Source organism: Malus domestica, chromosome 13 (genome assembly GCF_042453785.1).
Source record: "Malus domestica chromosome 13, GDT2T_hap1".
Classification (NCBI taxonomy): domain Eukaryota; kingdom Viridiplantae; phylum Streptophyta; class Magnoliopsida; order Rosales; family Rosaceae; genus Malus; species Malus domestica.
The window spans coordinates 23,533,936-23,561,801 of record NC_091673.1 but is presented as its reverse complement, the minus strand read 5'-3'; the positions used below and the strand labels follow the sequence as shown (position 1 = coordinate 23,561,801).

The following is a 27,866-nucleotide window of genomic DNA, read 5'->3' as shown; positions in this document are numbered from 1 at the left end:
ATAAAAGGAGAGCTTGAACCTATGTACTTGTGTAAACCCTTCACAATTAATGAGAACTCCTCTACTCCGTGGACGTAGCCAATCTGGGTGAACCATGTACATCTTGTGTTTGTTTCCCTATCTCTATCCATTTACATACTTATCCACACTAGTGACTGGAGCAATCTAGCGAAGGTCACAAACTTAACACTTTCTGTTGTACCAAAGTCCTTACTGATTTTGTGCATCAACAGAGTCATTATATGGGATCAAATAAAATTTTCATTCGGCAACCACACTATCATGTGAGTCAAATTTATGATATCCTACTTACAAGTAAAATGAATATGTTAGACCTATAGGACACAAAAAGATTCCGACCATTGTTTTATCTATTGGAAATAAAGCGTCTCCTTTTATCTGAAGGACATAAGAAGATTTAGATCCCTTCTTTTACCATTGGAAATAAGCAATTTCCAAAGCATCTTTTTATTTCAATTCATTTTTATTACCCGTTGAAAACAAATAGCTTTTGACACCCCCTTTCACCCAACATGAGTAAAAAGAGTTTCACCTTCGATAAAAAGAAAGCCAAGAACAGAGTAAGGTGGAGAAGGAAAGAGACCATGCTCAACTGCATGCATATGAGAACTTTCTCTTAGCAACTCGAAAGCTCTTTCTAGGCCCTTGCGAGTGTTGTAGCACGAGTCACAAACCTAACTTGAAGCTTCCCACTCTTTTGCCTTCAAGTCTTTCTCTCTAAGCTACTGTAAAAACACCAAACGCCCAAGCTTTCTAAAACACTATTATATCCTATTATAGTCTTTTTAGCATGCTATAAATGACAGTTTGTGTTTTAATGCAACTGTCATAAACTTCGGGTTGTAGTGCAACCCAAGACCTCAAGTTTGTTCACCACTTGCCGGACAAGGTAGCTGGATCAGGCCAACATTATGAGGGTAAGTGCCAGATTTACGACCTCCAAATATGATCCCTTATAGTGCTTAGCTGACCTAGTACACTGGTCGTTGCACTTATTCTTTCTTTATAAGCACAAAGCTAATTTTTTATGGTGAAATTGATAAATACATATAAAGTGGCTTACCATGCTTGGGTTTGGAGAGTATTGGCGCTCAGCCAATGTGGGGCTTTAGGTTGACAAACTTAGTGCCAATCTATACTATTGTAGTTGAACATTTCTTCAACAGAATAATAGTATCCAATTCTTTCATAGGTTCGGGATGTTCCCAACTCTATTCATCCCTTGGGTCTGTTGCTGGCGATTTCACAAGTGAGGTAGATGACCCCGCAAAGTGTTTAGTCATCACCCTGGTCATTTTCTCTTGTTCCCCTCGTCATGTGGGTCTCTCAATGTCGCAGGATAGGGCTCTTTTTTATGCTCTTCTGTCTATCATGATACTTAGGGAGTGTATGACTACTCGCCATAGGGCATTCTTAGAGTTGCTTGGTGGTAAACACAACCAAATTATATGTGTTTCCCATAGACAATGCTAAAATGTTAACGCTGAAATTTAGGACGTTAACAAAGATCAATGTGGTCAACCCTAAGTGACCTCAGGGTAGAAAAAATAAGAATTAAGCAACAAGATTTAAGTGGTTCACCGCTTAAAACTGGGCTACATCCACTAAGGTGCTAGGATATATTGAATGAAGGTTACAATAAGCACTCGGGCTAATCCAGTCTCTTTTTTTTTTTTACCAGTCATAAGAGGTACTCATCTTCCATATATAGGCCCTCATTGAGCCCCAAAATTCTTTAGCCTTGAGTCTCCCACTGTCCTTGCATTTAATGACCCAAGTGCATTGACGCAACTGCTAGCTGCCCATCTGTTCTTTAGTCAACACATGGTAATGAAGTGACACTCATTCAGGTCCACTTGCATGTTTTCCTGGGCTAACGTGTACTGAGCGCTTTGCTCAGCCCTGGGTATAAGGAAACCCACGGCTAAGTGATTGATTTGTCAGCCTTTATGTCTAGTTAAAGGCTTTTTCTTTCTCTAATGGCCAACACGTGGCTTGGGTTTGGTGTCCAAGTAGGCTTGTCCTTTAGACTTCATGCTGTAAAGTTTTTAATATGCCAACTTGCTGCTAGCAGTTAGAAAGTACTTTATGAGAAAATGCTCGGCTTCGTTATTGGCAGAAAATACCAAACCCTTGAGCAGTCGTCCATAGCGCTCAGAGTTGTCATTTCCCGTTCTATTAGGCCTTGGTCTTCTTTTCCTTATTTGCGCCTAGTCTTTGGGCCTTCATTGGACCTTCCTTAGGCCTATACTGCTTTAGAGGTCGAAAAGGTCCCTACATTAACATATTATTTAATATCTTAACAGATGTTCTAATCCAGCCATTTTCTGACTTTTCCATTTGCTTCTGTCCTAGATCCTTCTCACACAAGTCTGATTATGCAACTATCTCTTCCACCTGCATTTTGTGGTTTTCTAGGAAGGTGTGCAGAGCTTCGGCTCATATGGTGTTCCCACCACCACCTTCCAATTGTATGCTATTTTCGGCTTTGTTGTTGGGGGAAAGTTCTTTTCTTCTGGCTTCTTTCTTTGGTGGCTGCGATTTCGATTTGTGTGGTGTTTGGTGGAGGACGTTGGAGCCTTCTTCTTTGGGGCTATGTTTGGTGAGATGTCTGGCCTGGGATGCTAAATTGTGGTCGGCGGTCGGTTCTTCGACGGCAGCGGAGGAAGCTAGTCTTGTAGGGTTTTTTGTTTTGTGTTTTCCTGTTTTGGGCCTTCCTCTCGGGTTGGGCTTTTGTTTAGTGTTGGGGGTTCTCTTTTTGTTTTGTGTTTACTGTGTATTTGGGCCCCTTTGTTTGTAATTGTGCTCTTTTGGTAATGAAATTTACCTTTGTCCAAAAAACAAAAAACAAAAAACAAAAAAAAAAAAACAAGAAAAGAGAAAAAGAGAGGAAGATAGGGGATTCTTCCTCAAATTTCAAAATTTAAATAATCTAACAATGATAAATAAAATAGTGAACATTACCACCACTTGAAGGTGGTGAGCAAAAATCCATTGGTAAAGTTGGATAAGAAAGTAGCTAGTAATAAATGTCATCTTATTTCCTCTACCATTTTTGGTATATATGTATGAATTGGAAACAAAATTTGTAAAGTTTTTCAATCGTATCCTTAAATTAGAAATTCACATAATTTGTAACTAATGGTTGCCTCGTTCCCCATGAAAATGAAACCAAGCTTGATGGAGTTTTGTTCCAAGTATAAAGCTCAACGGCTACACGTGCTCATGTCATCTAATTTGTGATGTCTGCGTATTAGGAGCTATACGTGAATGGACATGTTGCGAGTGAATCTCACATTAGTGGAAGGAGAATAGGCCTTACAAGTGCATATTATAATTGTGTTACTCTTCGTATTGTCAATTGGTTTTAGTAAAAGTTTTAATGAAGTTTATGAAAAAATCATTGCTCCACGTTTTAACAAATTCAATAATTAATGGTCACATATGTACTTAGGACCAATGCTTCAACAAAATTAAAATTCAAAAACTACTGCTCCAATTTTCTCTAATTTAAAAGTTGATCAAAGATACTTTAACAATGACTAGTCTTTTTATAAATTAATATCAATCTGAGGGGAGATTTAGGAAAAAAAACATTAAGGCACGCATTTGTGTTAAATTAAATTAGGACTAATTTCAGTTTATTACTCTCAAGTTTTTTGGTTTTCAATATTTGGTACATCAAGTTTTTTTATCCTAGGGTGGTACCTGAAATCAAAATTTTAGGACAGTTTCATACATCCATTAAGGTTGCTACTAAGTCAACAGTTAATTAGTGACATAACGTCGACATGTCAATCTGGACCCACGTGGCTATTAAAGAATTAAAAAAAATTAAAAATTAAAAAAATTGAAAACCTAAAAACTACAACTTTGGAATTGGAAGGAAACGTTCTGGCTTTTTCCCCCGTCGCAGCCGTCTTGGGGGATAGGTTTGCTACTGTTGTTGTTCCTAGAGGACAACATCGGCAACACCACCGCCATTGTTGATGAACCCACTAAAATCTTCTCTTGTTCCACTTCCTCTCCGTCGTCCTCCCCCGCCCCTTCTTCCTCCTCGTCTTCCTCCTCCAAAACATGCACAAGTTGTATCTCCTAACACCTCTGCAACACCAATCAGTGTGCTAAAAGCCCCCAAAAGTTTCTAAAAAGATTAAAGCTTTGATTTTTATACAAAAATCAGAGCCCATTCCTGAGTTGGGTGGGAGCTTCACGGGGACGAACCCATCTCGATCTCCACTTTCTCTCTCTAATCCTCCTCTCTCTCCTCCACACCTCAGCCTCCTTCACTCCCTCCGACTACTACCTCATCAACTGTGGCTTACCCTCCAACGCCTCCATCTTCAACCATGTCTTTCAACGGACCCGTACAGACCCAGGTCGAGCTACATTTCGATTGCCGACCAAAACCCACCTCCCAATTCGCCCGCCCTCTACCACACGGTCAAAACCCATCATCCCTTTCCTCTTATCTCGCTTCGACGTCGTCACCAAGCTCGCCCTCAAATGTGACCGCAGATCCGTCAACGTCGACCACGAGGAAAGGTGGGTCCAGTTGATTGGACGCTCGCGGTGGTGATTTGACGAGGGGGAAAGCTCAATTGCGATTGCGCTTTTCTACAGTTCGCACTCGATGATCCATCTTCCCCATAACAGAGACAGAAGAGAAGGTAATTTTCTAGGGTTTTGCACAGACGATGATCCATCTAGCTCTACGCTCCATAACTCGAGATGAATGGTGGGGTGCGGAGGATAGAAGGGAGGAAGGGATTGGGGAGGGAAGGAAGGGTGGATTTCTTGTTTATTTTGTGATAATTTTTTTTTTTTAATGTTAAACTGCAGTCACTGGTTAACGGTTGATTTAACATTAACTTTAACAATGCACGAAACTCTTTAGATACTATTATGAGGTGAAAGAAACTTGATTAACTAAATGTAAAATAAAAAAACTTAAGAATAGTAAATCGAAATTAACCTATTAAATTAATATCAATCTCAAGAGATATCTAGAAACACAAAATGCAGCACGAAAGAAGCTTCTAATTTAGTAGGGATTTTTTAGTGTGATCGGTATACGTGATACATCATATGTCACTAAACAAATACTAAAAATATATGTACTAAAAAATTAATAATTTAAAAAATAAAATTTCATATTATTTCTATTAAAATATTTGATATACTACTTATATTTCTGTCATAACTAAAAATTTCTTCAAACTTAAATCCCATGTGGACGTCCACATGGTAGGACGAAAGAGGCGATACCAGGTGGGGCTCGGACAGAGCCCACACGCTAAGCATTTGATTTGATTTATTCAGTAATATAAAAATAAGGATTTATTATTTCCAGAGAGAGGGAAGGGAAGGGAAGGCTTGCTGCTTGTCTTCTTTTCTTTCTTTCCCATTGCAGTTTCTTCAAGCCACCAAAAAACCAGGAGGGAGAGAAAGCAAAAGAGAAAAGGAGACATAAAGCTCAATCACAAAAAAGGTAAAAACTTTTCTAATTTTCTGGTAAAACAACCAGTTTTCTAGATCTGGGTCACCATGATTAATGCTCATTTCTTATATTTTTCCATTTGTTTTTTTCTGGAACTGTCATTTCCATGGCTTTCTTCCGATTTTTCGTTTCTCCATTAATGCACAGCTATTCCCAATTTTTTTTTCTTTTACTTCTTGGTGAATTTCAGGTGGGTTTTTGGTTTAGATTCAGAAATAAATTTTGTAATTTGAATTTGCTCAATAATTCTCTTGAATCTTTGGCATCATTAATTTCTCCATGGGCTTAGAATTTGCATCTCTTCACAATTGACGATTAATCCACTCCCAAAATTCTCTCTTAACATCTGATTTTTTTTCCGTTACATTTTGGTGTAATTTGGTATTTTCAAGCTCTAGATTTGTTTAGTATTTTCATGGTTTTTCTTGTATTCGTGTGATGTTTAAATCTAATTTAAAGAAGAAGACTAATGTTGTTTTCTGAATAGCTTTGTGCTATTGTGGATTCAGGTTTTGTGTCTCCTCGTACTAAGCAGAGAGATCAGAGGAGAATATAAGGCAGAAGAAAAAGGGTGGCACTATGGAATATGAAACTAACAACTGGATTTGGGATGGAATGTACAACCACCCACATGTATTTGGCGGTCTAATGCTGACGGCAGCCTTGCTCGGCCTGTCCACGAGCTATTTTGGTGGAATTACAGTTCCCCAGTTGCCTTATTTATGGTCTGAATCTGGGATCTTCCACAAGAAGAAATGTGATAAGAAGCGCATTCGGGTTTACATGGATGGTTGCTTTGATCTCATGCATTATGGTCATGCGAATGCCTTGAGGCAAGCCAAGGCTTTGGGAGATGAGTTGGTGGTGGGCGTAGTTAGCGACGAGGAGATTATTGCCAATAAAGGTCCACCTGTTTTATCCATGGAAGAGAGGTTAGTGTTTATGCTCATAAATATGCACATTAACATGCTCATTTCTCAAGAACACGCATTTATGTTGGAATGCTGAAAACATTCCTATGGAATTAGAAATGAGCACGTTAACATCATTTCTCAAGAACACACATTTATGTTGGAATGCCGAAAGCATTCATATGTGAGTTCAAGTTGTAACTTTTGTTACTTATCCACCAACTCAAGTTACAGAATATGTTACATGCACACAAGTACTTTATCCAGAGAGTTTGCGACTTCAGATTTCGTAATAATAGTGTTATTCAGCAATCATTGGAATTAGAATACGCTGTTTGGTCCACCCATACCTTTATTGTTCAGATAGAAATTCTTGTAACTGTTGTATAATCTCCCGGTGCATAAGATCACTGTTTTATCTATATACTTTATGTAACTACTTATTTCTATCTAATTTGAAGTTTCTTTCTAGACTGGCTCTCGTAAGTGGTTTGAAGTGGGTGGATGAAGTCATACCCAATGCTCCTTATGAAATTACTGAGCAATTCATGGGCAGACTCTTCAACGAGCATAAGATTGACTATATCATACATGGTGATGACCCTTGCCTGCTGCCAGATGGAACTGATGCTTATGCCTTGGCGAAAAAAGCTGGTCGCTACAAGCAAATTAAACGCACTGAAGGTGTCTCCAGCACAGATATTGTAGGTACTATGATTCTCTTCATCTCCCTCAGAGGTTTCTCCTTTTGTTTGAAATGACCCCAGTACTTATTTTTCAAATCCACTTGTGACTTTTCTTGTGGTCAAGCGATCTAGAAGTGAAGAGATTTGCTGAACGATCTGCCTAGATGGATAAACTGTTGCATGTTGAAAACATTTTCTTATTTTCAATCGGTCTAATAGTAATCATATGTAGGGAGGATACTTGCTTCTCTAAAGGAGACAGATGGTAAAGATCAAAATGGTACTTCCTTGCAAAAATCCCCAGAAAGTCAACCCAAGACTGCCAATTTATCTCAATTTCTGCCAACATCCCGACGGATTGTGCAATTCTCTAATGGAAAGGTGGGTGTCACTTGCTATCTTGGCAGTTTTAACTTGAACTTTTTCATTTATTTTTATTTTAAGTTATTAGTATTTCATACACTACAGACTACACTCCTCTTTAGGATCTAGTGCATCTAGTGACATGCAAGAATAAATACAATTGGAAATGAACACACAGACCACTTTTTGGTACATATCAAGACCAAGAAGTCACCATGGGTACCATACATGACTCTGATGAAGCCACTTCCTACTCTAACTTGTCAAAACTTTTACAATGTATAAAATCATGAAGAGAAAAGACCAGTAAATGAAAAACCTTCCTAATTATGCGGTAACACAATCCTTGATTGATTATTTACTATTTAATTTAAAGAGCAAAGCATTGACCAATTAGTGGGATCTGTGTGTGAGTAACACAGTAAACCATTTTGCACGGTAGCTTGGTATTTGAGGCTTCATATTCTTTTCATATTTATTTCAAACCATAGAGATAAAATGGGGCGGTAGTGGAAATTTAGTTTTTTGTTTCTTTTTAATGCAAAATTTATATTCTGATCATCCATGATAACACCTTCTATATTCTCAGGGACCTGGACCAAATGCTCGTGTTGTGTACATTGATGGGGCATTTGATCTCTTTCATGCAGGACATGTTGAGGTATAATTATATCTTTGTGTTAAGTTGGATCTTTGTAGTGCATTTGCCTATGTGATATCAAGTTTCAAAGTCTGAGGTGCATCTTGAAATGACATTTTTCTACCTCATCCTAGATGTTCTCTAACTTCAATAAAAGCTTGGAGCAATTTCTAAATAGCCTTCATGATGGCGTTTTGTCATAATGCACTCTAGCATGACTCATCTGTATTTTAAGTCTGGTATATGCATTAGTTCCATTGCTTTAAGAGAGAAATGGATACCACCACTGCATTAATATACGAAATGCCGTTGTCAATTGTGACAGTTCTCTGCTAATCATTAGTTGTAAGGCTACCCGTTGAAGCCTTGGGTTAAGGTTTGACCTTCTGCCAACATAAGCAGCATGCTGTATGTAAACAACTGAATGTTGTCATGTGATGTTCACACCCCTCCTTTTGGCAATTCTTAACTGTGGAGATTGATTAGAGCATCTTCCCTTTCTGTATGAACAGTTATCAAATATTTTTCTCATCATTTCATCATATGAAGGCTGTTTCTCTTTTTTGGGTGCTTGCTCAGATCTTGAAGAATGCTAGGCAGCTCGGAGACTTTCTACTAGTTGGCATCCACAATGATGAGACTGTCTGGTAATTCCCTTTTCTTCATTTGACATCAATTCGTTCATTGGTATAATTATGGTGCCAAGAAATTTCCTTCTCTTTCTATCTTTATATTTGGAAGCTAAACATAAAAATGTGTTTATTTTGCTGTCTACTTTAGTCAACAAGGGTAAACTTGTAAAAAGATCAAAAACTAAACTAATAAAATGTTGCTACTTGCAGTGAACACAGAGGGAAGCATCCAATAATGCATTTACACGAACGTAGTCTTAGTGTATTGGGTTGCCGTTATGTTGATGAAGTCATCATTGGTGCTCCCTGGGAAGTTACCCTGGACATGGTGAGTAAATGAATCAACTTATCTTCCTATTGTATTTTATACCAATCAACATGTTCATGATGTTTCTTCAATCAACATGTTCATGATTTTATTTGCGTACTGTTTCTTCAGTCAACATGTTCTTGATGTTTCTTCATGGCCTTGAATGGGACTATAACATGTAAGTGTCGTCATAGTAATCATGATTCTACCTTGGCTTGAACAATAAAATTTCCAACATTATTGCTGTTTGGGAATGCGCATAGATTCGTGACATGCTTGCCACTTGTCTTCATTACTTTAGATAAGCATACCTTACATTTGTGGTGGAGTCCATGGATTCAATACGTGCTGGCATGTGTGTGATATAGCATGCTATAGGCAATAAGTTTTATCAATTGGAAGGACAACAAATTGAACCTATTCCCAGATAAAAATGGTTCGGACAATAAATTATACCTTTCTCATCCTCATTTTATACTTCGGTAGTTTATTCAGAATAGTGGAATCCTTATGATGCAGTCTGTTTAGATGTGTTGATCACTGTATCTGAGTTCTATATTCTTGCATTGACAGATAACAACTTTCAACATTTCATCAGTTGTGCATGGGACAGTTTCCGAGTACAACTCCTTGTTTACTGTAAGTTGATGGATTTTTCTTCAAATTTGATCACTGTAAACTTTGTTCTATGCAAGCTGAAAATTGGGTTATTGAATGGGGTGATTTGTACCTTGCAGGGTGAGAGTGATCCTTATTCTGTTCCCAAGAGCATGGGGATTTTCAAATTACTAGAAAGCCCAAAAAGTATAACAACATCATCAGTATCCCAGAGGATAATTGCAAATCATGATGCTTACTTGGTACCTCCGAAATCCTTGTCTACCTCTTTGCTTATATGCTCTAGTACCATTGTCGATTGAAAACCATGTTTAATAACTTCTATACAAGTAAACTGGCCATCATTATTTGTTAGATAAAATCCTGTGTCGTGTTTATGTTCACCTCTTTGAACAATTCCTCTCTCCACACATCGCAACCATAAGTTTCACGGTGGATGTTCGTAGAATAAAAAGAAAGTATTTTCTCATATGATGTTCTGCACGTGCAAAATTTCTGCTTGAGAGTGCTGATAAAGGTGTGCCCCTGTTGTCTTTGATGCAGAGACGCAATGCCAAAAAGAAGGAGAGTGAAAAGAAGTACTATGCACAGAAGACGTATGTCTCAGGAGACTAGCCCGTATGAATTAACTAGTAAAGCTGATCGGTACTTATTGAAGAGCCGTGTGTTGTGGAGGCCATGGAGGATTGCCATTTTGCTAGAAGGACGAGAATAGAAGGGAACGCCATGGAAGATTATACCGTCATGATGTCATCAGACTTTTATGTAGAGCATTTTTTTATCCATTCAATGTATCTCTGCTAGAATATAGATGAGAATCAACAATATATTAACCTCGTCAAAACCTCCTGTGCATATTTGTAACCAAAAATTGTTAGGGTGTTTACACTCCCCTCTTTTATGCCATTCTTCTCGTAGTTTTGATTCATAAATTTAATCTGCATTACCTTTCTTCTTTATTACAACCATCTTCCAGAGACGTGAAGATTGATTGTCGCTAGACCAAATAGCCATTGAGTACTCCATCTTTTGGCTGGTTTAGCCACCTAATTACAAAACTGTAAACTGGACTCAACTGTTACAAAAGAAACTGTTGTCGATTTTGGAGTGCAAATAACTCCCCTCTCTTACGAGTGTTGGAATTCGCTTTATTCCCAAAAGGAGGGGGCGTTTGCGCCTTCACCCATGGTCCTGTGCTCGAATCCAGTGAAGGAGCCGAAGGTCTTGTGTTAAACTGAAGTGCAATTATGCGCACGTTCACGTTCTAACAAGGGAGAGTTTACGCCTTAACTCGGGGTTCTGTGTTGGATTCCACCCGAGGTGTTATGTTGGAATTCACCCCACCCGTTACTGTTTGTATCAAATTGTGTTAAAATTCAAGTGATGTGCATGTTGTTTGAGATTATGCGCTGAACTGGATATCATTAAAGCCATAATTAACATACAAATCATTTTCCTTCACTGCTCTCCCGCTGTTAACATTACAACACTACCTTCTGGTTCTGGTGTTTACTCACACAGCAAAACACCTCCCAATCAATTTTCTAAAACAAGGAACAATCTCCTCCTTGTTAGTTGTTACCATACATATCATATAACCTAGTCGAAATCTGCAACCAAAAAAATGACGCACTACCCGAATTCCAACCCCACCGCCTTCCGGTCTTCATCGGAACCAAGTGATAGGTGTGGTGGTGTTTTGTGGAGGCTGTGGGATCATACAATGCTGCTGCTGCCACTCAGGAAACCCTTCATTACTCGTCCACATACCCCCGCCATACACGTTAGCCATGCCTTGTCCTTCTGTGCTCTCCTCTTCAATCTCCATTGTTGCTGTTCCCATCTCTTCAGCCTCCATCAGCTCTCCCGGGGCCTCAGATTGCTGCGAAACCTCCATTGATGGCACAGGCGGAAGCTGGCTTGGAACCCATGGAACAACAGCTTTACATCGATTCGCCTTGTTTTGCACCGTCTCGTCATCTTCCTCTGCTGATTGTCTCAGATCATAATGGCTGGAGCACAGAAATTGGTCTGGAGAAAACCCATAAAACATCAAATTTCCGAAATTTTGAGACAGAAATCGTCAGGAAATCCAAACGGGTAGTTGAAATGCGTACCCTTGAAGCCGGAAATCAAATCGGAACGAAGAGAGAAGACGGGAGGGCAACTGACAGGCTTGAAGAGCACAATGGCCTTCTCATGGTTTTCTGACGGCAACTCCTCGATAACTGGAGCTTCTAATTTCACCTGATTCGGAGCCACCGCAAACTCCGCCTCCTCCTCCTCCATGATAGGCGGCAAATGAGCATCCTAAGTTACCAAATTTTCACACATACAACACATTGAGTCAGAAAATTTGAAACATTCAACAGAATTGGGTCGAAAATTGAAGTGAAGAAAGCAAACAAAAAGATGGGGTTTTTACATACCAGGCGGCGAATCTTTCTGGCGGGAGAAGAAAGAGAGAAGTCGGAGAAGTCTTCGTTGACTTGGTCAAGCTCCTCCACCTCCTTCCTCTTTTTCTTCATCGTTTTCATCAGCATTCGGTCTGAGACAAAGTAGTCCTCCATGTGAGAGATTTCTGCCACTCTGCTTCTGATTCTGCAGAAATGGAGATTTGGGTTATTGTTGAACTCTGTGATTGTTGAGGATTCGATTGGAATTTTGGATTTGATTTGCAGAGACGACCTGAAAGTCTGGAACTTTAAGACTTAATTGAAGAGTTTGCAGTCTCTGTAAAAAGAGAGAGAGAGAGAGAGAGCGAGAGAGAGAGACAGAGGTAGGTTTCTGCGGGTGTCTAGATTTCTCCAGAAGACAAAATTGAAAAGAATCCATGTGGGTGTCTGGATTTCATTGGCTAGTTATGGGCACCTGTAGTGTGGCCCATGGGCCATAGTAAATAACAATTATTAGAACTGGAAAATTAGGGATTTGGATTTCCATTCTCTTTACGAGGATCTTAGAGATTCTTGCATCTTATCTGTTCATCGTATATCGTGCGGTTATCTAGAATTCTCATCCAAAATTAGTAATAAAGTTGACTAAATGTTGGTTGTCGAAGCAAGTGGCTCTTTACCACAATGGTGGAAATGTGTTTGCCCTCATATGACAGCGTGGATTCTAATATCGTCGATGTCTAATCTAATATCTAACTTATATTAGATGAAAATCGAAATGCAATCAATAAACAAAAACATTTTAAAGCATTTTTTTATTTTAAAATTGAATCATTAAGACAATGGTAATTAAAAAAAAAAAAAAATATATATATATATATATATATATATATATATATAACTACTAACTAGTAATTGTAATATTAATATATTTAAACTAGAAGAACTCAGTTAATGAAATTCTTTTTTACTTGTAAACAGAAAATAAAACTTACACTCACATCCTCAACAAATGAGGTAGTGAACAGAATTATTGGACCTCAAAAGGCTTAGCAAATCCCAAAGCTACACCTCAGACAGTCAAACTTAGTGCCAATTTGGGGTTACTTTTTTGGAATAACCTTTTTCAAAAGTTTCTTAATTGCTAAGATGTTTGTTAAAGGTGTGGTGTGATAAAGTTGTTTCAAGCTAAACTTATAAAGCAGTTGGGGTGGTGCTTTCACTTCAGTTTATGCGCATATCAAAATCAGAAGAGACGGAAACGTTCAATGAATTTAGTTTACTCACTACTAAAATATGACCGTCTGATGGTATTTTTTTCACTTGTAGTTGAGAGGTATTAGGTTTAATACTCGTCAAAGGCGAGTTGAACCATATTATTATAACAAGTAGTCCATTATAACGCTTAACTCACTGCACCACGCCCTTAATATAGATACTATCATTTCTTATAAAAAAATACAGTTTACAAATTGCCTTTTTTGTTTTTCACAACATATAATCCCACACCACTATTAACAGTGATTATTTTTACAGTACAACAATATCAAACTAAGCCTTAACAAGGCTCGACAGTAACTCACATTTAAAAGTTATTCGTGTACACTAAAAAATTGCAAATTGTAAAGAGATCTCTCTTTTTCTGTTCTTACTTTCCCCGTTTTTGTTAAGAGAGAAAAAAATTGACGATGGGACAACCTTTTTCAACATTGCAAGTATTCATTAATTTTTATGCTTTTTTATTTGTCAATTTTTTTTATCCTTTCTTGAAGGGGTGTGCTATCAACACATCTCATTTTACTTCTCACACACCCCTTGATAATTTTTATCCATTGATCTTCTTCAATTCATCTGATTTGACGGCCAAAAATTAAAAAAATGTGTGAGACGTAAAATAGGATGTGGATATCACATCCCTTCTTGAATTGCTTTAAGAATATGATCATCTACACCGGCAAAAGAAAGTGAAGTATAAGTTTCTCATGACCCAAAATACCGATTCATCAAAAATGCTATGCAAGTCATAGCGGACACCAAGTAATAACCAACTTCTCCGATAACTTTATTCACAAGGCAAACATATTCGACAGGAATAACGTAAAAACAGTACACATTCCCTTCATATTTGAGCCGTCGCACAGAAACCAGAACATGATCTCTCCAAACTATTTCCACTAAATCTCTACTACTTGCAAACTCTACTATTTGCTGCATTTCTATAATTTGTTTCAGACTCCCACTTGATAATACAAGCATTTAAACATGCACTAGTTTCTCTCGTCGTAAAATCTGCAAGGCATACTGATTCTGCACCGGTGCTTTTATTAGGCTAAGAATCTTCAACGGGAGAGAGTAATAGGATGATTGAAGAATAACTTAGCATGGGATATAAATTGGCATCGAGAAAGTGAGCATACTGCTTAACTGCGGTATCTCTTTCTGGGACGTCACTAGAAAGGAAGTCAAATGGTGTGCACTTGCTGGTGTCGACCAAGGGCTCCCATCTGTATCCAGGCCTCTCTGGCAGAGAAATGGTCACGGCTAAGTGGCTGGCATTGAAAGCAATATACAGCTCTCTCTTCACAGAGTCCACCTGGATTCACACTTAGAGTCACGGACCAGGTAGTAGCAGACATTGACAATTAAAACAACCCAATAAGATACAAAAGAGAAACTATTAACCCCAACAATAACAGAAAATCGGTTACTCCTACGATGCTGCTAAAGGTGGCACTTTCTAAGAGGTGTGCATGCTAGGACAAACACTTTTTGTCATACAGCCTATGCAAAAGTGTTCTTAGACTGTCAACCTCGACCATACATTCAAACAAGAATTCATCTTATCTCCCAAGCTATATATCTATGGCCATCTAATGAAGACGTAAGTTGAGGACCTAATTATTGATTTATTAGATTGCCACTATATATCCAACCTGCAAATTGGGTGTAGTCCGGCACAAATACATGAAAAAACTATGATAAAATCCAAAAAAATAACTTATCGTTGCACTTTTGTTATTTTTTTTATTTCTATACAAACTTTTTCATTGCAATTCTTGTAACCCTGGTCTGACCTGTTCATACTTTTACACAAGCATCAGTGCATTTGTATCATACAAACACAGGTATTCTCCTTTAGGTTTGAGTCTATTCTAAAGATCAATAGAGTTGGTCTCCATATTATAAGGCAACGCACTAATGTGGTCAAACGCCCTACGTGATCAAGGACGATGGCTCCTTAATCTAGAGACCTACAAAAAGGGGTGCCAAGGCTCCTTTTGGGGCTCAAGCCTTGATTTCTACATGTTGGAAAACGGGCAGACCAGTTGGAAGAGTGTTTGGTATGTATTTGAGAATGGGAGCATTCAGAAGAACCCAGGATAAACCAGTTACATGATATGTCTCATAGGGTACTTCCTTGCAAGTTAAGACTTTTATGTAACACAAGGGCATAAGGCCACTGTGGAAGTTGGAACATGGAAATCTTCCACTTATCCCCATTTCAATAAACAAGGTACGAGAATTAAAATTTGATTTTAAACTGCATTAGTCAGGGTGGTTAATACCAGAGTAAAGGCAACAAAGCGGCTTGTGTCAGACCAGTCTGGCACCCCTGGAGCATGACCATGCCACTGCAGCCTCTCTGCTGTTGGGAAGTCATTTAACCCAAGTGACTCGCATTCCCTGCATAATTCACAGTGAGGAGATACAAGACATCAATCAGAAAGCAAAGTATAATTACCTCCAACCAATAATGTAGATACATACTGGCGGAATTTGGTCATGAGGCAGCAAAATCTGAAAAAGTCTGATGAGGACTCTTCTTTCTTATCCCACCGAAAGTAATTAATCTACAGCACAGAAACAACCATAAAAAAAATGAATAAAATAAAATAAAAATAGGGTATGACAGAAAGAGTGTTGACAAGGTGTAGAAAAATACATAATTGTCATGGCAATATGTGTTGTTGTTTCCTCCTTTTGTATGGCCGTATTCATCACCCATACACAGCATTGGGACACCCTGATAAATAGAAGAAAAAATTGAATTAATGTAGTCAGTAAGCAGACAAAAAAGTATGCGACATCCTCAGCACAATCTACCTAGAAAGTGCCTGAATTTAAACAATATCTGCAGGGCAATATAGAATTCTGCTCCAAAAACTACAAGATGCAAAATCAAGTTAATGTACAAATTCAGGCTCTTCTTTTATTTTTAGAATGAGAATTCAGCAGGATCCATTCGACACTGGTAGGGTCGTACGAAAGTAAAGATCAACACCATTCAATAGGAAACCAAGTTAGCTGTATAGCACTAATTTCTATTTCTCCTTTATTTCCTTGCACTGAAAACACACCAATTATCATGCCCTACTATTTTGGTGTCCATGAACTTCATGGATGCACATGACCCTTCCCAGTTAATTGAAAATGTTGTCCAGAAATCTTTAAGAAACTAAAAGATATAATAAAAAATAAAACTTAGACTCGCTTTACTATAACTGAAATCAAGGCCGACACACATGCTATAATAAGGAAGAGTCATAGTATAAAATGAACTATAACTGAACCTCGTTTCAATAAAATAGTAATAAGAACAGCATCTTACTTGGGAGACCATGAGGCAGACAAAAAAATTCCGCATTTGTCGCTTCCTCAATTTCTTCACCGAAATGCTTGCAAACTCTCCCTCCTAAATAATAGTAAATTGGAAAAAACACCCCCACACCATTAAAATTTATAACAAAAACACTTCAAGAGCTCAATCCGAGAAAAAGCCCTCATCTATCCATTGGTGTTACAAAGTAAGTTGGGTTTTTCTCTAAATAACAATGTATTAAAAGCGTGAGGCGTGGGCAAGGCATCTAAGGGATAGCCCGGCCTAGGCGTGAGGCAAAGCCTCACGGGACCTAAATTTTTTAAAAAAGAAGAAGATTATTAATCAATAATCACCCTAAACACACACATATATTATAAATATATATACACACATATATATACACACATATATATACATATATTATATTATATATACATAAAATAGAGGATGAAAAACACAATGAGCACACATATAACAATGCACGCAGATAGCACACATATCCATTATATAAAAAAATAAAAATCAGAAGAAAAAAAAAAGGCAGAGAGACGATAGTGCAAGGAAGAGGTATAAGGCAGTTAAAACCCTACCCAAAATTTTGGGTTTGGGAGAAAAACTTAAAAACTTAAAAAAAAAAGTCTTGGGGCGCGCCTAGGCGGCTCAAGCAACGCCTTCCGCCCACTCCCTCAAAACAGAGGCGGCAACCCTTACGCCCAGCCTCAGAGGATGCCTAGGTGCGCCCTGAGGCGAGCCTTCTAAAACATTGCTAAATAATAAGGTTTGTAGTGTTTTTCTCTAGATTGTGATGTTATGAGAGGCTTATATGTGAAAAGCCCCCTACATAGCGGTGGTTTGGGAGTGATGTGCTTAAAAAAAAAGCACCCATGAAAAAAAGCTGTGAGGGTTTTAGGTGTTTGGTAAACTGAAAAAAAAAATGACTTATTTTGGAAGCTGCTGTGAGAATAAGCTGAAATCAAAGGAAACAGCTGAAGCTGCTATTTGCAGCTTTGGAAAACTGGTTTTTTTTCAAACCACATGGAGCTACAGTGCTCTTTTAATGAAAAGACCCACTATCAGACTTTTTTTTTCCAAAAGCACTTTTACAAAAAAGTTTACCAAACACTCTGCTGATTTATTTCACAGCCGCTTATTCTCACAGCACAGCCGCTTATTCTCACAGCAGCTTTTTTTCAAAGCACAGCAATACCAAACCAGCCCATAGTTGGGTTAAAAAACAGAACGACAACTAGTGTCTAAACGTAGTAACACAACCATGAAGTACAAATCTAAGATACATGCACAAAAGGTATCCATTTCTGTAGGGCTGGCCAAGGGTCTAGTTTTTAAGATAACCCCTTTAATTGTTCAATGGGATAATAAGACGGTAAAAAAAACCCCACAGATGTGATGTGGAGTTTATGTCCCATAAACACATGATAAACATCTTTCCCTTTTTAAGGGTAATCAACCTTCTAAAAGCAAGAATAATCGATTTGCCGCCTCAAGGATAAATGAGAAAATAAAAAAGTAAGAGAAAAGGAGGTAGAATATGAGTGGAAAGAAAACTATTAAGACATAAGTGCAGGATATATGTCATCAAAGAGCCAGATGAGACATTTTAGACCTTAAGAGTTTAGCATGCCTGATCATAAGGATTACAGCTGTGATAACCTTATCACACAGACTGCCATCAGCATCAAACAAAGGTTAAATCCAACCATCACAGAATACATATTTATCAATATTCACCTGTCCACAGTTCCAGCTATTATTATGACTCTCTCCGTCATTGTTGTCTTCTCCATTTGCCAGGTTATGTTTGTTGTTATAGGTTACTAAATCAGCTAAAGTAAAACCGTCGTGTGCACAAACAAAATTGACACTACTCCATGGCCTCCCCCCTTCCTGGTCCAAAGAAATAATGTGTCAGAGAGAGAGAGAGAAGCGCATACAAAATGTTCAACATACCAGGATAGAATTCTCAAAGAAGGTTTATTAGTCATTGTCAAAAGAGACAGGAAAAACTTGAATTACCTGATATAAGTTGGGGCTCCCACAAAGGCATTCAGCCAAAGCCCCAGAAAAGCCATCTGTACCCTTGATAAACTGCCGCACTGTGTCACGATACTGAAAGTTACAGGAATTTACAAATTGTATCAAACTAAAATATCAAGGTCAAACAATATCATTGCATAACTGGCTTTATGACTAATCTATAAAATAGACCACACAGTCCTATCAGCAGGTTTCAGGACTCAAAGATGCTGGAGAATAAGGTCAAGAGTTAAAACACCAGACAACAAAAAAGGTTTTTAAGTAAAGCCAAATGTTTCTGTCTCGAACACATTAATGCAATGTTGGTTAGACTTTAGTGAGACGTCAACTGGCCGAAAGTATGAGATGCCAGTGCCCAAATAATAGAATAATTAGACATAGTTATGATGATAGTGTGGAAAAGAAGATCAGGTCTATTAGGACTTTCTTACCTGAAGAACAAGTGGATGTTTTTTATTCTGTAATAATGTTCTTTATCTCGATCACTTTGGGTTAATTGAAATGATGACTATAACAGTATAATGTATTAACACACCTTCCCATTCCATTCTGACCAATTACCCCAGTGAGGAAACATGCCAACTTGGTACAGGCCTCCTGCATCCCATGCTTCAGCTACAAGCTGTTTGGGAACCAAAAAATAGGCAAGGAAAGCCTGGTCACTTAACCTTGATACTAGCACACTAGTAATAGTAATTTCCAATAAGCTGGAGAAACTAACAAAATTTAAATTCATATGCAGGATCAACTCATGGAAACCACTAAGCTAAATTTTTGTGCGGATCACAATAGCTCAAGAAAATTCTAGAAACAAGAATACAAAAATGACGAGGAATTATTATGGAAAATTCAAAACAACTTCAGTAAAACAAAGGAAAAGGGATACTCCAGGAAGCACAAAGGTATATGTTACATAATTTTAAAGCAGCACCTTGCTATGGAGTGGCCATGTTTGGCTAGTCCCTTTTCTAAGAGAAAAATAAAACTTACACTTGACTTATAAATGTCTATTAACTATTTTATGGCAGATTGATGATTAATAAGAACAAAACTAAGTGTAGCCCTTTTAAATTTACTGTTAAATTGACAACTCATGGCATGAAGAGATAAACTTGATGAAATAACCATTCCAAACTGATTAAGAACAGAATGAACTAAATGGGTTTCTGAAAACTTGACCAAGGTGAGTTACGTCTCATATATCTTCTAAGGCATTGATTCTAATAGCGGGTCACCCCTAAAAACCCAACTGTATTTGGAGTTTCTATGTTCTAGAATGTAGACATAGGGATGTTGATGCAGTTGGAGACGTCTAATTAATTTTTTCTCAGCACGAAATTTTAAAGTATCAAAGAGGCTAATTCATTTTCAAATGACCCTTGGAAATCTTAGAAATACTGATAGCAAATGTTTATTTATATTTAAGAAAGGTTTAAAGTAAGAACCTTCACTCCATGAAGGATTGGGTCATTACTTATCATGTCAACCAATGGTGGGGTAGCAAGAGGGGTTCCCGTTGTCAACAAGTCACCTTCTATTGCACTCCCATATACATTAATTGCATCCCAGAGACTGTGGACAAAGAAGCAAAGATAAAAGGACTGAAATGAACACCAGTGTCCAGTATAAACTGATTCAGAACAGAGCATCTGGCAGAAAACCTGCTACCCCTAGTCATAATAGAAGCAAGATCAAAGCGGAACCCATCCACATGCATCTCTGTTACCCAATATCTGTTGCACAGAAAAGAAAGAAAAATGACCTTTCTACCATTTGGAGAATAGAAGTAGGAGAGGATGATCAATAGATATGACACCAAAATTATCAAAAAGTGATAAACAACAAAGGATAGAGTTGCAGTTTTTCAGAAAAATGATAGAAGTGAAGATAGAAAACAAACAACAAGAAGAAAAAAAGTGGGCAAGATTCATTCAGATATAGCAGTGGCAAGACATCACACTGATCTGGTGCCCAATATCTTATCAAAGCACTTATAAAATGTAAAAGGAATATATAGCCAACTAGCATATGAGTTTTCAACTATGAACAAATTTGTTCTCTTTCAGAAACATGGAATAACTGAGCTTATAAGAACAGCAATTTGCTAGTTCCTTTCCCTAATAATTATTAATTACAGTGGGAGATTGTCATATAGAGACAATGACATGATTCAGAAGCACACTTGGGTTATGGAATGACACAATTACATGACTATTACACAACTTTAGATCTCAGAGCTCACAATGTAATTATGCAATGCAGATTATCTCAGGGAGCTATAAATAGGTTCCACATCAAATTCACCAATGCATATTTCAAATGATAAGAAATTCTATCTGATAAAATTGAGACTGAACATTCAGGAAATTCTACCTCAAGCAGTCTACAATAAACTGGCGCACAACAGGATGGTTGCAATTGAATGTGTTACCGCATCCCGAATAATTATAGAACTCTCCCTGTTAAAAAAAAAAAAAAAGGGACAATAGATTGAGTTCACAGCATATGAATGAAGAGACATCAAATCAAAAAAATGGCACGAGAAAAATGTCACAGAATTCTTCATTTTACGACACAAATGGGACTCTAGGTCTGGGGCATGCAACGCAAACCTGACCTTGTTATGGTCTTCCAATTCAATACCGCATATAAGGTATATGTTTAAAGATCAATATCCAAAATGTAACAGCACAATAATGTTCTGCTGCTTCATTTCAGATTGACCACATAACAGCTATGTAATTCAAGAAAAATGTACTCATAGAAAGAAGAAATCTCTGGAAGGAAAAACCAAATAAGGGGATAAGTATGATACTGATAAAACTAAACGAGCTACTATGGGCAGTGAGGTGCCAATTGGTCCAACACAAGACTGTGAGACTGGTAAAACACTTGTGTTTTTAACAAATTTACATCAAGCAATAGGGTGCACATCATTCCCTTAAGAAAAACTTAGAAAATATGTCTCCCTTTTTTCCTTCAGTTTGTGCTGTTTTTTATTCTGCATAAAAAAACTATAAACTAAATTTTATTAAATACGAAGAAATTTAAAAAGATTGTAAACTTTCTTTCCTTTGTGCTAAATAAGGTTGATACTTGATAGACATACATAGAGGACAAAACCTAGCTGCTCTGCTACCAAATTCACTACAAATTAGGAAACTTCACCCTGAGAGGAAAGCAGCTACTTGCATCATACAAAAGCATGCTTTTCTTCAGCAAAACAAAGCACACAATAGACGCACACAAGATTATGGCAAAGATCCAATTACCATGGAACAACAGAAATAGTAATAGCACATAAACCCGCCATGTTCAAAGCCTTAAAATTGTCCTCAACTAGATTCAAGGACCATAACATTTAAAGTTTTGAACAAGATTCAGCAAAGGAGAAAACCATAAATATGAGAAGCATATGATTTCCTACCTGAGGAAAATAATGTTTTCAAAGAGAGTATGAAGCCAAAGAACACAGAAAACATTACTAATTTCAGAGCTATACCTTAGGCGCAAGCATGTAATAGACACTATTATCAGCACCTCTAAAAGACAAAATGGGACCATTTTCATTCCCTTCAGCTGTGTGATTGAAAACGACATCCATGATCACCTAATTTTAAAGAACTATTTTAGAAAACTTCAAACAAAATATCACATAAAAAAATTCTGAATAATATTACTATTGCATATCACCTCAATTCCACGTTTATGTGCTTCTCTAATAAGAAACTTGACTTCACTTATTGCATCACGGCCACAATTACGTATGCCAGCAGATGAATATCTTATCATTGGTGAAAAGTAATTGACAGTCGAGTATCCCCAAAAATTTACCCTGAAGAAAAATAAAAATTGATTTTTACAAAATATATGGTTGAAGGAACCAAAATCCTTTCCTCGGGATTCTAGGAAGTCAAAAGTTAAAAATTTCAGACTTCAAAAAAAAAAGGTTGAAAATTTCAGCCCCATTGCGAAGGTTTTTCACAGGAGGGTGTATGTAATCTTATAGTAAAAAGCACCCATGAGTCGATTATACTCTAGAATTAGCGTCTTATAGATTTTGATTTAAAAGATTTGTTTCGGGTTACAATCTAGATCGTTATCTGGCATACACCTAAAGAAAACAATGTGTTGGGTTGTCCATCCCATGATGAGTCTCCTTAACTCATTAGAACTAATCATCTATGAGGATAAGCCTATTCCCACATGGAGTAGATTTCCTAATGGATTAGATCCCAAATGGAGTAGAGTCTAAAGGATTAGATTTCCTAATTGATGAAGCCACTACCACAGCTATATAAAAAGAGTCACTCTACCCATTTACCTTTATCAGTAAGCAAGAGAACAATGTTCAGAACACCACCTAAGGAGTTAGAGTGAGAGAATATTGAAAGGCAAGGTGTGTGAAAGAGAGAAGAAATGAGATGAGAGTGTTCTTTTGTTTTCCTGTTCTTTCTTTTTGTTCGTCAAGCCTTCAACCTAGAGGCTTGATGATATATTTTGTTGTACCCATTATTTATATAGTTGGGATTTTTTCTTTGGTGCCACGTATACGTAAGCATATAGCTGAACCATGTTCATTCTTAATATTTTTTATATTCTGGCTTACTTTCTTGCATTTCTGGAGTTTGTTTGTTGTTCCCATTCTTAAATAATTTCAAAATACAATGTGCATAGAAGATAGAAGTATTGTACTTATAGTCACCCAAGACAGAATTGTAGCTGAAGTACTCCAACTCGTTGAACTCATGACATGGCATTAACTCTAAACAGTTGATCCCGAGCTCCTGCAAAACAAAGAAAACCTAGTAAGAACACACTAACATGTATGATCACATTATCTTATGATTGCCATGCTAAACACTTATGTAGTAGATAAACAATTAAAACAACATTTAAGTGATTAAAGAAAGATTATTCCTCGTATCTTTTATATAGATGAAATGATGATTCTTCTTTATTTGGGAATGCACTACAAAGTCATTAAATAGATACTATCATGTAATTTTGTTCTGGTAAACATTCTTATACAAATAAAAACATTTTGTTTCCCAACTAAAACATAAAAGTGAACCTTTTTGTTTGGTTGATGGCTCATGGTAAAGTGAATACTAGTCACATGCTCCAAATAAGACCACCTTATATTAGTAATTAACAATGGCATATTTTTCATGAGGGACAGAAAAGTTCTGAACTTCTGATCATTTTCGCATTGCCCAATCTCAACTCTAATCAAAGTTAGGTTAATAAGTGCCACCAAAAAGGCATTGGCTTCAACATGACCAAAGTTCCTAACTGCAGTCGTCATATGTCCAATGGGCTTCCAATGCACCGTGCATGCTCACAACACTAGATTGTTTACAAATTACATTATAAAGGTCGTACCCAGTGCACAAGGCTCCCGCTTTACGCAGGGTCTGGGAGAGGTGAATGTCGGCTAGCCTTACCCCCATTTATGAAGAGGCTGCTCCCAAGTCTCGAACCCGAGACCTACCGCTCATGGGCGAAGGCACTTGCCATCGCACCAAGTGCGACCTCTTGTTTACAAATTACAATATAATAGAAATAAAAATACATACCACCCTACATAGTGAAATAAACTTCCCTAGGAAGCATTTTTCAGAATTTTCCTAAAATTTCTCTGAACTGACCTTTAAATGATCAAGATTGTCCACCAAACCAAGGTATGTACCAGGAAACTCAGTCGCACTTGATTCATGCCTTGTGAACCCACGCACATGCATTTCATATATGATAAGGTCTTTTTGTGGATACTTCAGTGGTAAATCTCCTTCCCAGTCGAACTGAAATCAAAGGGAAGAACCAGTGTTGGAAAATATTCCGGATCATAGAAAACAAATTCAAAATGATTTATCGCAAATTTAGTGTTGTTTACAATTAATTCTGTTGAACTGACTTTCCTAAAAAGATTTCCAGGAGAGTGGAAAATAGAAGTTACAGGTTTATTTTGACATTGTTATTTAAATATTGCGATGAAAAGATTAGAGAAACTAAAAATAAGAGGCCAGCTATAGGTTCCTCTAGGGAAAAACAAAAAAAAAAATTTAATAATCATGGGAATGATACCGAATTTGTAACTTTACCTGAAAACTACAAGCTTTGAAAAGGGAAAGTTAGGTTTTTCTCTTTTTTTACATCTAAGAATGCAAAAATAATCTAAATTATAATCTCCTCATCCCACCCCCAACCTAGAAAAACTGGAAAATGCAACTTGATCAGAATATTTTCAGGCATCTGAGGCCTATGACAGGGCAGGCATAGAGGCTCCCCCATATATTTAAATTACCCTATATTTGAGAAGAGACCAAGAATTCATTTAAATTGAGATGAATTCATCAGTGCATTTAACTTCCAATGAATCTGCTTGTTTAGAACAAAAGTTTTAAAGTCATGGAATTCATTTAGTACACAATCCATTAGCCATTCACCAATTAGACACCCAATTGAATTCTATGAAACTTAAATATAAATTTTTCATGAGGTTTTCCAAATTAAATGATCAACATCTACTGCCGGATCCAACTCAAAACAACTGAATTCACATTTTAACTAAACTTAAACTATAAAATTTACATGAAGATATGTAAAAATTCACACATGCAACCTTAACTGACACATAAGAATAAGGGAAAGTACACAGATCAAAGAGATACTTTATTTCTCTCTGTCTCATCATATTCAAATTATTTTTCCACTGAAATCAAAAGTATTAAGTCCTTCTAACAGAACAAAGGAAAAAAAAAAACAATTCCAAGTCAAAAGGTGGAAAATCTGAAGCAAAGATATAACATCTGAAAGCAGGTGTGATGAATTGTTCCCAAATTTAAATTACGACAGTATTTGTGGTTAAAGGACCTGATCATTAAAAGAAGGTACCGTTCCAGCCATTTGAGGCCAGCAGTTACCATCAGGACCTAGCTTGCGGAATTCTCCTCTGCGGATAACTGCCTAGACAAATTTAAAATTAAAATAATATATGAGTCCCCATACATTAAATTTAAAACCAAAAACAAGTTATTAAAACCAATGCATGAATTATATGACTCATCTATAGAAGCAAACCATGTTCGTTATTTTATGATACGGATAAGAAACCGCACAATTCAATGAAATAATAAATAAACGATGCATTGCCGCTCAATGAGGTTAATAACCTTTGCATAAGGATCCAATACAATTCTAGAAGAGTCATAGTAGTGTCCCTCTTCGGGCGAAAACTTCCCATCAAATTTGTAACCATAAAGGGTATCTTTGAAATCTCCCTTGAGAAGTACATGCCACACATTTCCAGACTTGTTGGTCGAAGCATCAAGCGGAATCTGCTCAGTAACTATATCCTACATCAAATGCATATCAATGATTAGTTAATCAATTATTTACGTAGCACAAGTTAAGAAACTCCACAAGTTTCAATCTTTTTATAAACAATAGATATTGGGGAGGGGCTATTCAAACTCGGGACATCGAATGCAAGGGAAAATGCTCTTAACCAACTGAGTATCAATTTAAGTTCAGTTAAGTAGAACTAATACAAAAATGCACTGCCACTAAAAGAAGCAATCTTTCAGGCTTTGGGCACCGACAAAGCAAATCCTCACAAAAAAATATAACAGCAGCACTAGAAATCGGCAACAAACTGTTCACTTTATGATTTACCTCCTCTAAATCGGAGAGAGTGATCAAACAGAGAGTGACGGAAACCGCACTGCCGGAATAGACGGCGAAGTTGACCCCGCCATCACGCGCCGTGGCACCGAACGGACTCGGATACCCATCGGACACTTGAAAACGACGCAGTTTCGGCCTGTCGACCACCACCGCAGTCTCCGCCAGCTCAGTCCCTGCCCCGCCATTACTCGCCTTCACCGCCACCGCCGGAGCATCACCGCCAAACCCTCGCATCCGCCAATTCAAACTCTTCTGATTGGGATTCCGGTGCCCGGCATTAGGAAAGGCAAAGCGCTGGGGGTTTTGGCGGGGAAGACGGAGATTGGGAGCGGTGGGCCAGGTGCTGCACTTGGTTAGCTGCTGTTGCGCCATTGGCTCATCAGTGAGAGACTCCTCCTGTTTGTTTGGTCTGGATTGGAATGGATTTTAGCGAGGAGATACTTTTATCTCTATCATTTCCCAAGGTCTGGGATTTGTTTGAGTTTTTGGAGCCACGTTTTGTTTGGGTGGATATTTAATAGGAGAAATTAGGATATCATTTTTATTTTTACTGCTTTATTGATTAAAATTTTATGTTTTTTTCAAGTTTTTATCATAGTTCTTAGGTTTTAATATGGGAGTCTTATATATAGAGAAAAAAATATATACCATATTTCAAATAACTCCACAATTTTTAAAACATTTCAAGGAGCGATAAAAAATCCAATAACAGAAACCCAAGCCCAACCCAAAAAGAAAAAGACCTACCAAATTACGGTTCGTGCCCCTCGACTATAGCTGTTAATAAATGGACAAGTTAACCACTACACGACAAAAAAACATAAAAATGAACCGGTTTCCCTTATTCAATACCGCGAACTGACAGTTTCATCTTCCCCAAACCTATCATTTCAAACACTAGCACTCAAAAGATACTTTCACAAAAAAAAAATCCTAAAATCTCCATAGATTCCGACACTTTCAAGCCGGATTTTTAGTATGTGATACACTCATTTAGCCGGATTTCCAGAATATCAGTGTTTCAAAGGTTTTTCTACTACTCAAAATTGTTCTTTTTGCATGATTATATTTCAAACTCTGTAAAAAATGAATGCATTATCAAAGTTTTGAATGCATTATCAAGTGTTTTTGCACTTGTTTTTGCAAGAGACACTTTCGGAAAACTGTCAAAAATGCATACATTATCAAGTGCTTTTTGCACTTGATTTTACAAAAAAATTAGTGTTCCAATTTGAGAAAAAACAATTTCAGTGTTTCAGATGTTTCAGTTTCGCTTTTTTAGTTTATATGTATACTGATTCTTCACCAACATCTGAAATAAAAAAAATGAATATGCTTCTAAATTTTGTAAATAAAAACATTAACTGTCTAGCTTGATGTTGTACTTTGTACTGATGATACACTTTGTACTAATGTTGCACTTGTACTGACGCTGCACTTTGTAA

General features: G+C 37.3%; 3 protein-coding genes across 6 annotated transcripts; 1 reads left to right on the top strand and 2 right to left on the bottom strand.

Moving 5' to 3' along the window:
- The first annotated feature begins 3,908 nt into the window (after positions 1 to 3,908).
- Positions 3,909 to 10,613, top strand: LOC103414767 (ethanolamine-phosphate cytidylyltransferase-like). 4 transcript variants are annotated; one of them, XR_011575088.1, is made up of 11 exons: positions 3,913 to 5,512; positions 6,009 to 6,453; positions 6,905 to 7,140; positions 7,351 to 7,499; positions 8,071 to 8,142; positions 8,701 to 8,768; positions 8,964 to 9,081; positions 9,193 to 9,241; positions 9,637 to 9,702; positions 9,801 to 9,923; positions 10,225 to 10,613. XR_011575088.1 is itself a non-coding variant. In XM_008353135.4 (10 exons), the coding sequence occupies exons 2-10, from the start codon at positions 6,101 to 6,103 to the stop codon at positions 10,294 to 10,296; spliced, it is 1,257 nt and encodes a 418-aa protein (XP_008351357.3). In that variant the 5' UTR covers positions 3,909 to 5,512; positions 6,009 to 6,100; the 3' UTR covers positions 10,297 to 10,613. The 4 variants fall into 4 exon arrangements, 3 of the variants coding, with proteins under 3 accessions (XP_008351357.3, XP_008351358.3, XP_070667288.1); XM_008353135.4 differs by lacking the exon at positions 9,193 to 9,241 and having other exon boundaries at positions 3,909 to 5,512; XM_008353136.4 differs by lacking the exon at positions 9,193 to 9,241 and having other exon boundaries at positions 6,031 to 6,453.
- Positions 10,614 to 11,083: 470 nt separating this feature from the next.
- Positions 11,084 to 12,561, bottom strand: LOC114820474 (uncharacterized). The gene is made up of 3 exons (XM_029091148.2): positions 12,111 to 12,561; positions 11,799 to 11,991; positions 11,084 to 11,712 (listed from the first exon to the last, which is right to left on the bottom strand). The coding sequence occupies exons 1-3, from the start codon at positions 12,249 to 12,251 to the stop codon at positions 11,348 to 11,350; spliced, it is 699 nt and encodes a 232-aa protein (XP_028946981.2). The 5' UTR covers positions 12,252 to 12,561; the 3' UTR covers positions 11,084 to 11,347.
- A 1,557-nt stretch (positions 12,562 to 14,118) lies between these two features.
- On the bottom strand, positions 14,119 to 26,911 carry LOC114820473 (isoamylase 1, chloroplastic). The gene is made up of 18 exons (XM_070811186.1): positions 26,410 to 26,911; positions 25,908 to 26,090; positions 25,609 to 25,701; positions 24,384 to 24,536; positions 23,428 to 23,519; positions 22,426 to 22,567; positions 22,235 to 22,342; positions 21,106 to 21,191; positions 20,394 to 20,465; positions 20,178 to 20,304; positions 19,268 to 19,354; positions 18,712 to 18,804; positions 18,427 to 18,582; positions 16,687 to 16,770; positions 16,021 to 16,101; positions 15,846 to 15,928; positions 15,644 to 15,761; positions 14,119 to 14,670 (listed from the first exon to the last, which is right to left on the bottom strand). Exons 1-18 carry the CDS (start codon positions 26,791 to 26,793, stop codon positions 14,407 to 14,409), a joined length of 2,406 nt encoding a protein of 801 aa, XP_070667287.1. The 5' UTR covers positions 26,794 to 26,911; the 3' UTR covers positions 14,119 to 14,406.
- Between the last annotated feature and the right edge of the window lie 955 nt (positions 26,912 to 27,866).

What these genes read in the sequence shown, in the direction of transcription:
- LOC114820474 (XM_029091148.2), bottom strand. Translation starts at nt 12,251, where the DNA reads ATGGAGGACTACTTTGTCTCAGACCGAATGCTGATGAAAACGATGAAG. An exon ending in CCAGAAAGATTCGCCGCCTG is followed by an intron (nt 11,992 to 12,110) that starts GTATGTAAAAAC and finishes TTGGTAACTTAG; the next exon opens with GATGCTCATTTGCCGCCTAT. An exon ending in TTTGATTTCCGGCTTCAAGG is followed by an intron (nt 11,713 to 11,798) that starts GTACGCATTTCA and finishes GGTTTTCTCCAG; the next exon opens with ACCAATTTCTGTGCTCCAGC.
- LOC114820473 (XM_070811186.1), bottom strand. Translation starts at nt 26,793, where the DNA reads ATGGCGCAACAGCAGCTAACCAAGTGCAGCACCTGGCCCACCGCTCCC. An exon ending in GGTCAGAATGGAATGGGAAG is followed by an intron (nt 18,805 to 19,267) that starts GTGTGTTAATAC and finishes TGTAACTTTCAG; the next exon opens with TATCGTGACACAGTGCGGCA. An exon ending in ATAGCTGGAACTGTGGACAG is followed by an intron (nt 16,771 to 18,426) that starts GTGAATATTGAT and finishes ACTATTATTTAG; the next exon opens with GAGGGAGAGTTTGCAAGCAT.
- LOC103414767 (XM_008353135.4), top strand. Translation starts at nt 6,101, where the DNA reads ATGGAATATGAAACTAACAACTGGATTTGGGATGGAATGTACAACCAC. An exon ending in CACAATGATGAGACTGTCTG is followed by an intron (nt 8,769 to 8,963) that starts GTAATTCCCTTT and finishes TGCTACTTGCAG; the next exon opens with TGAACACAGAGGGAAGCATC. An exon ending in AGTACAACTCCTTGTTTACT is followed by an intron (nt 9,703 to 9,800) that starts GTAAGTTGATGG and finishes TGTACCTTGCAG; the next exon opens with GGTGAGAGTGATCCTTATTC.